Source organism: Caretta caretta, chromosome 2, assembly GCF_965140235.1.
Source record: "Caretta caretta isolate rCarCar2 chromosome 2, rCarCar1.hap1, whole genome shotgun sequence".
In the NCBI taxonomy this organism is placed as follows: Eukaryota; Metazoa; Chordata; order Testudines; family Cheloniidae; genus Caretta; species Caretta caretta.
The window spans coordinates 254,921,848-254,934,217 of NC_134207.1; the positions used below are offsets into that span (position 1 = coordinate 254,921,848).

General features: G+C 43.8%; 1 protein-coding gene across 4 annotated transcripts in view; it reads right to left on the reverse strand.

Moving 5' to 3' along the window:
- The window catches only part of GALNT11 (polypeptide N-acetylgalactosaminyltransferase 11), a 96,672-nt gene that overhangs the window by 48,704 nt on the left and 35,598 nt on the right, over positions 1 to 12,370 (reverse strand). For all 4 annotated transcript variants that reach the window (XR_012667302.1, XM_048837559.2, XM_075125999.1 and 1 more), the window contains exons 3-4: positions 11,622 to 11,745; positions 7,158 to 7,324 (exon numbers count right to left, since the gene is read on the reverse strand). Coding sequence is in view for 3 of the 4 variants with exons in the window: in XM_048837559.2 (XP_048693516.2) it covers positions 7,158 to 7,324; positions 11,622 to 11,745 (291 nt within the window). In the remaining variant the exon portion in view is untranslated. The remainder of the gene's footprint in view (positions 1 to 7,157; positions 7,325 to 11,621; positions 11,746 to 12,370) is intronic.

Genomic DNA, 12,370 nt, shown 5'->3' on the forward strand with positions numbered 1-12,370 from the left:
AACCCTGGCTGCTGATAGCTGCAAACTCTTCCTGAAACAAGAACTCCTGGTAATTAGTCACACTGCCGGGAAGAGCATATTTTCCAAGCCCCTCAATATAGCTGACTAGCTCACTCCACTCACAGATGTGCTGTTCAGTTAGTTGGAATACTTCTGCTGCATACACTGCAGGTTTTCCTCCAGCAGCTTGGAACAACATCTCCCTTTGCCAATAGAGCACCACAAAAACTGTTATGTCTTCCAAAATACGAAAGGCCTGAAGTGACAGAAAAAACCTTTGCAGAGAGGGCACTAAACACCCCTTCATATGGTAATTAGTTATGAAATTTTTATGAAACAGAATAAAGGTTATAATTTTAACCTTACCATTGTCTCTGCACTTCTGTAACTGCAATTAACCGGGCTGTGTCCAGAGACAGTATGAGGACTGATGCATCCCCTTCACAATATGTGTTGGTTCAGTTTAGGAATGTTACATTTTATGCCCTTGAAATTCCACAATAATTAACTCTGTGCTCCTCCACGGAGCTACTTTAGACAATAACCCTCTGTGTCTTTCAGGCCCCTCAACATCTATTGCCTTCCATTCTTCAGGAACTCCATCCCTGGCCCAATGTACCTTTCCCAGACCGTTCCAAAAGGAAGAGTTTCCATGATGAAATTATGATTGATGCTCGAGAGGATAGACCAGCAGGTCTAGTACCCGAAGAAGAGGGACAAAAGATGGGAACAACGGCCCACTGACAGGCAGGAGGAAAGTGAGGCTCACCACCCAGGTAAAGGACAGGTTTTCAGCAAGGGAGCTGGCGCTTGCAAAGCAGTTCCCGGAACATGAACAGTGGCTAAGGGAGGAGGACAGAGCTCACAGAGGACTGTTTCAGCAACTTGTTTCCATAATGGCAGCAAGAGCTCTGACACCTGCAGCCTCTCTCACATCATGCCATGATGCCCAAACATCCCCTTAGCCCAGCAGTAGCTTGGACTACTCCATGTTGGGGTGGCCCATGCGTTCAGGACTCATGAGAGAGGCTGGGCAATACAACTAAACCCCACGCAGCCTTCCTTCTTCCAGATCCCATCCCCTGCTTCCAAATGAGGGGGAAAACATGTAAAGAAGGGAAAAGAACTGGGGGCAGGGGGGGACACATAGGGGGATTGTGTCAGGTCTTAACTATTTCCTGCCTGGGGGGAGAGGGGGGAGCGGAGTGCTGTTGATGTGGCAGCTGCCCTGCCCAAATGACTGAGTGGTTTTCTGCTTTAAGATGTGTTTACAAATAAAACCTTATGTTTTCAAGGAAGTTTACTGCTATCACTGCACCACATCATACAACCATGATTTGAGATGATAAAGCTAAAATCATGTTCGGGAGCAATTAAGCATTAGTAAACAAACAGTGTTCCTCTATTTAACTAGGTGGAGCAATTCACATTTCAATAAAATTCATTTGTACAGCCTTTATACCCCCCGCCCCCCGTCTAACCAAATTCGTTATTCATCAGGTCATTCAGACTTACATTGCATAGCAATCAAGCCCATGCTCCTCCCAAGCACTGCCCCCCGTTCCAAAAAATTAATGAGCCAGGTTTCCCCCACAAGCACTTTTGTACAGGTACTATTCCCCCGCCTCCTTTGGGCCATGTCAGTTCATAACATGAGAACATAAAGCATCCCTGACTTGCTGCCCGGGTGCAGGCAGCTCCTGCAGCGGTAGCTGCACCTTCTGGCTGAGGGTACCAATCTACAGTACCCTCCCTGTCATGGGTCCATTCAAGGGGAAATGGCACACCTCTGGCTTCACACAGTTGTGACAAGCACAGCAAGCCACAGTGATGTGGACAGCGCTGGTGACACTGGCATCCAAATGGGTCTGTAGACATCTCCAACAGGATTTTCATCTGACAAAAGTACATTCACCAATCATTCTACAAGTGCTGAGAGTGTAATTAAACCCTCTTTTGTCAGGTCCTCTGCAATCTGGATAAGTTTTCATAAGCCCAGGCAAAAAGGGGTACGTGGGGTCCCCCTGAATAATAGTGGGGACAGTATCACTGTTTATGTCAATGTCATTTGGTGGGAACAGTTTCCCAGCCTATTCATGAATGTATACTCCCAAACGGTAAAAAAAACCCTGGCATCATGGACTTTTCCTGTGAAGACCACATTGACATCCATAAATCTGCCTCTGTAGTCCACCAGTGGCTGCATAACAATGGAGTAGGAGCCTTTGCAATTTACGTACTCAGGTACTCCTTGAGGAGGGCAAATGAGTCCCATCAACGGCCTGGCACAATTAGGAAACCCCATTCACTGAAAGCCACCAATTACCTCTGGAATAGCTTTAATGCCTACCTCCTCAGGGTAAACCACATGCCTCGTTGCCTCAGAAGCCACAGCCCCCCACTCTACTCTCCATCAACTTTCCAACCCCAACTGGCTGGCAACAGATCCTCCTCTTCCTCCTGCTGCTCCATCAGGAAATCCATCAGGTAGCTTTTGTGAAACAGAAAATACCATCGATGTGTCCACCAGCGCCTCATGGATGCTCTGCCAGTTTCCTGACACTGGAGCAAACGTGCAAGCAAGAGAAGTTCATGAAAAGGCACCTCCTCCATGTTGTTGGCTCTTGTAGCTTGGAGAGCACAGACCAAAATGACGGGTTGGCAGGCTGTGTTGGAGGCTGTTCAAACTTCCTGCAACATGCAGGGCAGGCAGTAAAGTTTTTCCACAGTGCACGATGGTCCTAGGGCTAGACTGGGGGTGAGGGGGTGCTAGGGACTCTGGGATATGGTTACTTTGACTGGAGTCTGTGCACTGTGGTGTGGTTGACAGAGCCCCAGAGCTCTAGGGTAAGAAAACCCTTAAAATAGGGTTTAATTACAATGTAGATGCTCAAAGCCCAGGGTTCCCCCCTAACATGGGTCAGTGGACTCAAGTCCCACTAACCCTGAGCTTACATCGCCATGTAGACATACCCTTAGAGAGACATGGTGGGTGAGGTAATATCTTTTATTGGACCAACTTCTTTTGGCAAGAGAGACGAGCATACACAGAGCTCTCTCTCAGTCTGGAAAACATACTCATTGTCACAGCTAAATACAAGGTGGAACAGATTATTTAACGTAAGTAGTTAGCACATTTCAAAAGGATCATTCAAGATGAAGTGGCCAGTTAACAATTTTCCCATCATAGGGGAGCAATGAAGGCGGGGGGGGGGGGGGGGGGGGGGGAGGCAGCTGAAAGGGAAGAGGAGTTGTTAGTGGGTTATAGATGGCTGTAATAAGCCATATACCCAGTATCTCTATTCAGTCCATGCTTTTTAGTGTCTAGCAACGTTATGAATTTAAGCTCCCAGACTCATCTTTCAAAGGTGTGCAGATTTCCTCCAAGAACGAGGACTGAGAGGTCACATATAGAGAGAATAATCACTTTGTGAAGTGTTCGTCTACAGGTGATTGGCTGTTTTTGTCTTATTTTCCTGTATGAGTTCATTCAAAAGCATAGTGATTGTGTGATTTCACCCACAGAGTTATTATTGGGGCATTTATTGCACTGGATGCACTACATTTGTCATAGACATGTGTACAACCTATGGATCTTGAAAGGTGTGCCGATTGTCATAGCTATGGAAATATGTCTACAGGTTTTGCATCTGTTGTTCTGGCAGAATTTGGTGCTGTTTTGAATTGGTGTCCCCCGGTCTGTGGGGAGCAAGCTCATCATTAGACACAAGGAGAGAGCTGGTGGCTTCTGGCAGTTAGAGGTTTAGGGTCACCCCAAGCATGGGGTTGCGTCCCTGACCATCTTGTCTAATAGATGGATGCAGGGGCATTGGAACAATTTTCATGGTGGGGGTGCTGAAAGTGGAAAGTACCTGCACCTCTAGTTCCAGCACCCCTGGATGTATGTGGAGGGCAAAACTGTACATTCACATGAAGAACTAGGCATTTCTTTATAAGGGAGATAGTGAAAAAACAAAAGGCATTCCAGCTATTATCTTTACATATTATGAGACTTCAGTAAAGTCTTGTGGATAGTGGATAGGGAGGAAAAGCTGTGGAATACTATGACATCATCCAAGACAGTGAATATATTGAAAAAGCAATATCTTTTGACTAAAGCCTTCTTAAAACTTCTAGGAGAGACACCTGCTGAGTAAATCAAAGGTCCCTATGCTGTCTGCCTCAAGGATGCTATCTCTCCCCGATCTTAAATATGGTACAATGTGCTAAGGAAGGAGTAAGAGAGATGGTTTTGAAGGAAATCGTATAGAGAGTTAGGGATACTCAACATGCATCATCCCAATAATACTATATAAATGAGTGAGACAGGGCTGCACAAAAACAGAAGGACTTATGAACAGGAACGAAAACTATTGCCTAAACTATTCTTCATTTGATCTAGTATCCCAAGGCAGAGATAGCTATGAGGTTACAAGAAATGGAGAACTCACATGATGAAATTAAATTAGGAAAGGTTAAACATCAAAATTAACAGAATGAGGACAAAGGCTTCATGTGAGGCTCTGGGGGCAGGGGAGAGTAGCAAAAAATGCTCCCACCTTTCCCAATCCCCAGAAGTCCTGGGCCTGCCAAGAAGAAAACCGAACAGCAAATCACTACCCCTACACTACATGGCTGAAGTGATTAGCGGAAGATTGTGTGTGCCCCCCTGGACAGTCTCTGAAAACAGTGGAATACAAAAGGTTAGGCCCCAGGGAACCCCTGGAAGGCTTTTTAAGGTAACTTCTGGAACAGAGGTTTAAGACTGCCTTGGTGTCTCTTTCCCCACTAGAGAGGTTCTTTAGCCTTCTTGTAAGCAGGGCAGGCTGATTTTGTCTGTCACAGCACCCAAAAGCCACCTCTGCCCCTGAAGAAGAGCTTCTCCCCTCATTCAGGCAAGCAAGGGAGCTCTGGAAATCAACTCCAGCCACTATCGTGCTCTGCTGAGATAGTTGAGGCTTCTCTTCGTGAGAAAGCAGAAAAGTGGCTTTAGGACAGTGTGGGACAGCTGCATGGCAAGAGGCCCAGCTGAGGAAGATACTTCCCCACTTCATTCTCATCTCTTTGGTCTCTTCTTCTCAAGGGAAGAATGGCACCAGCCAAAGTCATGGAGGTCACCTTCTTCTGTGCTGCATTTAGTAAGGTAGGGATTAAATCACAGAAGGAGGGAAGGTAGCCTAGAGAGAGGGGGAAAATCCTGGATGAAGATCAACAGATAGGATGATAGCCAGAGTGAGTGAAGAGGAGGAACCCAGCCCCTGAATGGTTTCCAGCAGAGACATAGAAAAGCTTCTTTAGTATATAGGGCATTTTAAATTGTTCATGTGTGTAAGGAACTTATTGAGGGGAAACCCAAATTCAAAGACATGAGCTATACATGACAGAATATAAGGCTAAGCAGCAGACCATGTCAGGTACTCCAGGTCAGAGACTATCCTTGTCCTGAAGAGCTAAACAAACAAGACAAAAGGTAGGAGAAAGAAGGTACTATCATCTCCATTTTATACCAGTTAATGAAGGCACAGAGGAATTTGGTGATTTACCCAAGACCACACAAGAAATCTGTACAGAGCCAGGGACTGAAGTTCTGGTCCAGGGTCTTAATGAGAAAACCACCCCTGCTCTCTTTTATTTGTGAAATTTCTTCCATTAGAAGAAGGTATCAATGTCATCGTTAGTTTGTTACACTATCAATGAGAGAGTGCACCAATCCTTTTGTTTGAAGAAATCTCACCCCATTCTCCAGCCACTTGAGCCTGGTTTAAAATTAGAAATATTAGCATGACCACACCAAGGCTTTGAGACTAACTAGGCTTTCAAAATAACTACATACCAAAAGAGTAGCAGGGTCAGAGGGCTTGGTTAGCAAGGAAGGATGTTTATGTTTAGTCAGTGCCATATTTGAAGACTTAATTTTGAGGTAAGTTTACTGCTGAACTTAAAGGCTCTGAAACTTGAAAGCAGTAAGTTGTGCCAGAAACTCTGTGGTGTGGGATGCACATTCCTTCCAAATCTCAAGAGGACAACCTCGAAACAGGCATTTAAACATTAAGCATGCTTATTGGCAAAGGACAGAGTATTTAATCCTAGTTCTCTCTCCAACTTTAACATTTGCTCTGACCCAATAGAAACAAATTAGCTTTGTAACAAGAAGGGAATTCCATTCTAAACCATACAGATATAATCAGCCTCACAAAGACAAGAGAGTTTAAAGCCTGAAATCAGATGGTGATAAACAGGAGGAGTTAATTATGTATATTAAAAAAGGATCAGATGAAAGAGATACATAAGGCTGCAGATGTTTATACAGCAAGAAAATAGGAAGCACACACAATGCTGCTGTAATTGCTGTTTATACAGACATATTTCTCAGCTGCTGCTTAGCTTTTCAAATGCCAGAATGCTTCCAAGTTAGTGGCTTATTTTGATTTGCAGAGCGTGCTAAAGAAAAGGGCTGGCGCATGATCTTTAAACCACAGACAAATATTTGACAACTCATTCTGACAGACCTACCCGCTTTAGGGGCCCCACCACTGCACTGACCCCTTTCCAGTTTCCTAGGGCCGGACAGCTGCTCCGTCAAAAGCTAGTGAAAACCACTCCCCGGGGCAACCTCAAGGTTGCCCAAGAGTAATGCACAGCATTCCCAGCCCAAAAGCTGGACTCTGCTCCCAAGTACACCACACCACCACTGAATTGATGAGCTGGCAGAAATCACATACTATATCTGCAGTGCTACAGCCACTTATATGGCCACACAAACAACTGCGAGGCACAGGACTGTGTATAAGCAACTCTTTTTCAGTAGTAAATATAGGCTTGTGGAGAGTTTGGGCCTGAAGAATATATTCTTAGAGCATCTGCATAAGCCATTCTAAACACCAGGCTGGCCCAGCAAACTTTCCTATATATTGTCATAGGTTATGCATAGCTCAGCTGATCCCAGCTGCTTAAATCTTCACTATTATTGACATTAACACATAACTAGTTGGCCCAAGTGAAGTTTAAAAACCTAACTATTTTGAATGGTCATGTCTACACGATATATGGTTTATTGATAAAAGCATAGGAAGAGACAGGAAAGCCGAACGTCTCCAGTAGGTGCAAGCACAGATGTGCAACGCCAGCACAAATGCATTACTGAGATTGTCACTCACCCAGTTCACTGTTGTCATCCACCAAGATAATTTCATGAAGGAGATATGCTGGAGTGCGATCCAGTACGCTATGTACTGTCCGAAGCAAAGCAGAAAATGCTTCGTTATAGAAACAGATAACTATGCTGGCAAACGGTAAATCAGAAGGGTAGGACTTTTCTCTGCACCTACAAACAAAAGACACACTTATGTTCAATGTACATCTGAACAGGACTGCGCCTCCTGACAAAGCTCCATAAACAGCAACACTAATACTGTATTAGAAATTGTTCTCTTACATTTCAGTGTTACGCTCAGGGCATGTCTACACTATAAACTTAAGCCAACCTAGGTTAGGTCAATTTACAGCCACCACGGTAATTACTGCAGTGGCTCGTGTCCACACTGCCCTCTTTCTGTCAGTGGTGCACATCCTCACCAGAAGCACTTCCACCAACTTAAGAAGGGCAGCGTGGGGGGCTGAAAGCCAGGGCTCTCAGCTCCATGTGTAGCTCCCCACCAGGAGCCCAGCTTCCCCTGCCCCCCCCGACATCTTGACTCTGCACCGGGCTCCAGGTGCAGAGCTCCCCACCAGACACAGCCATGCTCCCACTGTAGAGCAGGGAGCTGAGAGCCTGGGGGAGGGTAGCCAGGCTCCTGGCGGGGAGATCCGTGACCGGAGTCTGGTTGGCTGCTGTGCTCCCAGTGGGGAGCCAAGAGCCTGGGCAGCAGCCCAGATCAGAGGGGCAGCAGCCCAGATCAGAGGGGCAGCAGCCAGGCTAGTAGCAGGGAGTCAGGAAGGCAGCAGGCTCCCTGTGGGGAGCTGGGAGCCTAGGCGGCAGCCTGAGCTGGAAGTCTGGGTGGCAGCCCTGCTTTAGAGCAGAGACAGGCTGGGGAGCTAGGAGCCAGCTTTCTTGTCAATTTCATGGCTCCATTGGAGCCATGAAATTGACAAGAATGACAGCCAATAGAGGTAAGTAACCTAGCATCTACACAGACATTGTGTCGCCCTAACTACATTGACATAAGCCCTGCGCCTCTCATGGACGATGTGGTTATGTCGTCAGTGCAGTAGGGTGCTTACATCGGCGGGAGCAAGGCTGTAGAGCGTACAGTTAGTGGATAACGTAAACTGCCTTACATCAACCTAACTCTGTAGTATAGACCAGGCCTAAGACATGTTCATTAACATAATACTTATGTTAGGGCTCAACAAAGTATAGAGTAGCCTCATACCTACAGTTCACACATACAATGCTAAGGGTCAGATTCCTAACACATAATAGTTAGAGCAGGCACTGAAAGTCTTGCAGCAAAAATATGAGGACTTTTATCTGCTTATTTCAAATTCTCTCCCTGATGTCTACAAATCTGATACGATACAAGGTAAATTGTCATTACTGGCATTTGAGAGGGGATCAAGTGGTAGCAAAAACCTCTGGACCTAAAATGCAACTCTGGTTGCGTCAAGAAGCCTGTTCACTTGAATTCAAGTGGATTCAGCTCTGGGAGGGATATGCGCTTTTGTGCAACAACTATGGCCCATTACGTTTACACACAATTGAGCAACCACAACAAAAACAAAAGTTACACCATGATTTGGAGCGGGGAGGCACACTTGGGGCATTCGGATGGTTGCTTTACTCTAAGTGTAATAAAGTAGAGAAAATTTGTGCTTTTGAAGAGAAAGTCACTAGATAGACAGCACTATTTTCCTGACATCAAGAAATGACCCTATTTAAGACAGCTTTTCTCACCTTCCCAGCCTTTATCAGCATGCAGCAATGTGGCTTAGTATATAAAGACAGAGTACTCTGCCATTCTTAGGCTCCATCAAGCCTTCAAACACTCATTAACTTGAATGTTTAAACTTTTAAGGGTCTGATTTTCAAGGTACTGAACACAACAATTTGAAACACCTTCAGTGGGAGTTGGAGTGCTCTGTGTGTCTAAAAAAAGAAAAATCAAGCTACAAACGTTGTTCTAGAATACTTAGACTCATAAGGTCTATAATTAGATGGAGGAGGCATGTAGGTCATCTAGCCCTGCCTGGAATCAGGAAGATTGCTCTCCTACAGTGTATTTCTGAAAGCTTTCTCCCCCTCAACCCCCCACCTATATTTCAGTTACTATTTGATACCTCTTGGATCTAATAAAATAGCTTTCTGTGAATCCTAGTGCTCATTAAGTTTGTATCAGTAAATTTACACCCAATTTAGGTTTTTAATTAAACACTTTTAAGTCCAATTAAAAACCTTAACATTGTACTGGTGCATGAGACACAAAATGTGAATTAAAAAAAAAAGTGAAATTAGCAGTCAGCCATTTACATTCACCACATTGCTTACCTTTTTGCTATTCACTCCAACAGAATAAATAGAAAAACATATATTAGATTTTAAAAATGAAAGCATTTTTAAAGAACCCAGTATGTAATTATAATACAGGTACAGAATTTTGCGGGTTTTCCCCATAATATCATTCCTTTAAAATTAATAGTTCAGAGTACACCTGCACAGAATATATGTATGCACTATACAAACTTCTCTATGCTCAATATATCTCTGTCCTCACTTGAAATATCCCCGACAGTCCATTAATGGAGATCTCTTGAGCGCACACTGATCACCACATAGAATCAATCTCACCTTTAGTTGGTTATTTGTCCATTACATAAAAAACAAACACAGAGAGGCTCTGTGTTATATCAATTAGGGATCATCAAACCCATTCCACTACCCCTAAGTGATCGGGCAACAAAATTGCAAATTAAATTTAATGTGGATAAATGTAAAGTAATGCACATTGGAAAAATAACCCCAACTATACATACAATATGATGGGGGCTAATTTAGCTACAACTAATCAGGAAAGAGATCTTGGAGTCATCGTGGATAGTTCTCTGAAGACGTCCAAGCAGTGTGCAGCGGCAGTCAAAAAAGCAAACACGATGTTAGGAATCATTAAAAAAGGGATAGAGAATAAGACGGAGAATATCTTATTGCCCTTATATAAATCCATGGTACGCCAACATCTTGAATACTGTGTACAGATGTGGTCTCATCTCAAAAAAGATCAACTGGCATGGGGGCGGGGGAGTGGGAGGGAGGGAGGGAGGGAGAGCTCAGTGGTTTGAGCATTAGCCTGCTAAACCCAGGGTTGTGAGTTCAACCCTTGAGGGGGCCATTTAGGGATCTGGGGCAAAAACTGGGGATTGGTCCTGCTTTGAGCAGGGAGTTGGACTAGATGATCTCCTGAGGTCCCTTCCAACCCTGATATTCTAAGGGCAATTAAAATGATTAGGGGTTTGGAACAGGTCCCATGTGAGGAGAGATTAAAGAGACTAGGACTTTTCAGCTTGGAAAAGAGGAGATTAAGGGGGGATATGATAGAGGTATATAAAATCACAAGTGGTGTGGAGAAAGTGAATAAGGAAAAGCTATTTACTTGTTCCCATAATATAAGAACTAGGGGCCACCAAATGAAATTAATGGATAGCAAGTTTAAAACAAATAAAAGGAAGTTCTTCTTCACTCAGCGCACAGTCAACCTGTCAAACTCCTTGCCTGAGGAGGTTGTGAAGACTAGGACTATAACAGGGTTTAAAAGAGAACTGGATAAATTCATGGAAGTTAAGTCCATTAATGGCTATTAGCCAGGATGGGTAAGGAATGGTGTCCCTAGCCTCCGTTTGTCAGAGGGTGGAGACAGATGGCAGGAGAGAGATCACTTGATCGTTACCTGTTGGGTTCACTCCCTCTGGGGCACCTGGCATTGGCCACTGTTGGCAGACAGTATACTGGGCGGGATGGACCTTTGGTCTGACCCAGTATGGACATTCTTATGTACCCTATATTTGAAGTTAGGTCTCTGGGGTGACCACCGGATGGCTTCTCATATTTAAATTGAGCAGGATACTTTCTAACCAATCAGCTTCTCCATCTAACATCTGACTGAGAAAATAATTTCTACTTTAACCCTTTGATCCATTCAGCTGAGTGTCATTAGCTTGTAAAGATTCTACTGTATATGTATTTATTTGCAGACATATTGTATTTTAAAATCCAAATTCAAAGAGACTTCTGTGTGGTAGAGTAGGTAGATATATGGTTTGTGTAGGTGATCTTAAAATTACATACACGCACTGTCTTAACATAGCGTTAGTCTGACTTTCTCATTTGACCTGTTCAATAGAGATTTTTCAATTATGTACAATTATTATCCCATTTCCATTTGCCTCCTGAGATCCAATTCTGAACAGTATTCAATAAAGCAAACCCTCCAAATTAAAAGAATAACCTCAAGCCATCTGGCTGCAAGTATTAAAGGACTGGAAATCTGCCTTCAGTGGTAACTGATATGTTGAAAGCAAAATGTAATAGATGTGTAACGGCCAAATGTTTAATTCCAGTCTCATTATTTAGTATACTGGACCCTTGAAAACGTAACATTATATTTATAGAGCAAATGGTATAAAGGACATACTTTGCATCCCTTGTATCTGGCACCTCTCTGTGGTATCCCAAACGGTTGCTGATAAGCATATTGAAGGCATGCTTCTGATAGCCCAAGTCTCTCACCTCCTGATCGTGTTCATTAAAAATCATGCCTATAATAGAAACATATCAAAATCAGTTCATTGGGTCAAAAATGTCCTCTGGCAGTGATCAAGTACTGAAATGGAGTGTTTAACTCATGCATAGTTTTCACAATCTGCCTTTACAAATCATATTTTAACCAGTTTTCAGAGCACATTTCTGTATGAATACTTCAATTTCTACCCCAGTAATAGGTTAAGTCTATGAACAGCCATTATAGGTGTAATAAAAATAGACTGTATGTGAATGGAGCATAACATCCCCCAAAGAGTGATGGCCCCATTGTGCTTATTTCGTATTCCCCACACATTTCTTCCCCCTAAAAACCTCATTCTTAACCTCAGTATAAAACACAGGTGTTAACACCCAACCAATCAGCCAGATCTAGCCCACTTGATGCATAACCTGGTACCCATGGCAGATTAAGCTTCTTCAAAGTGTATGTTTCTATTTAAATACAGTAAGTTTCTAGCCCTTGTGGTGGTAGAAAATCCAACCAAGCATGGCCCTAGTGCAGTGCAGTTTCATGAGACTCCAGAGAGAGAAAAACAATAGCTATCAAAAAAGCCTGCTCTACCATCATTCATCTCACCTGAGATGTTGAGACTCAAGCCTCAGAACGACAACTTCAGTAGC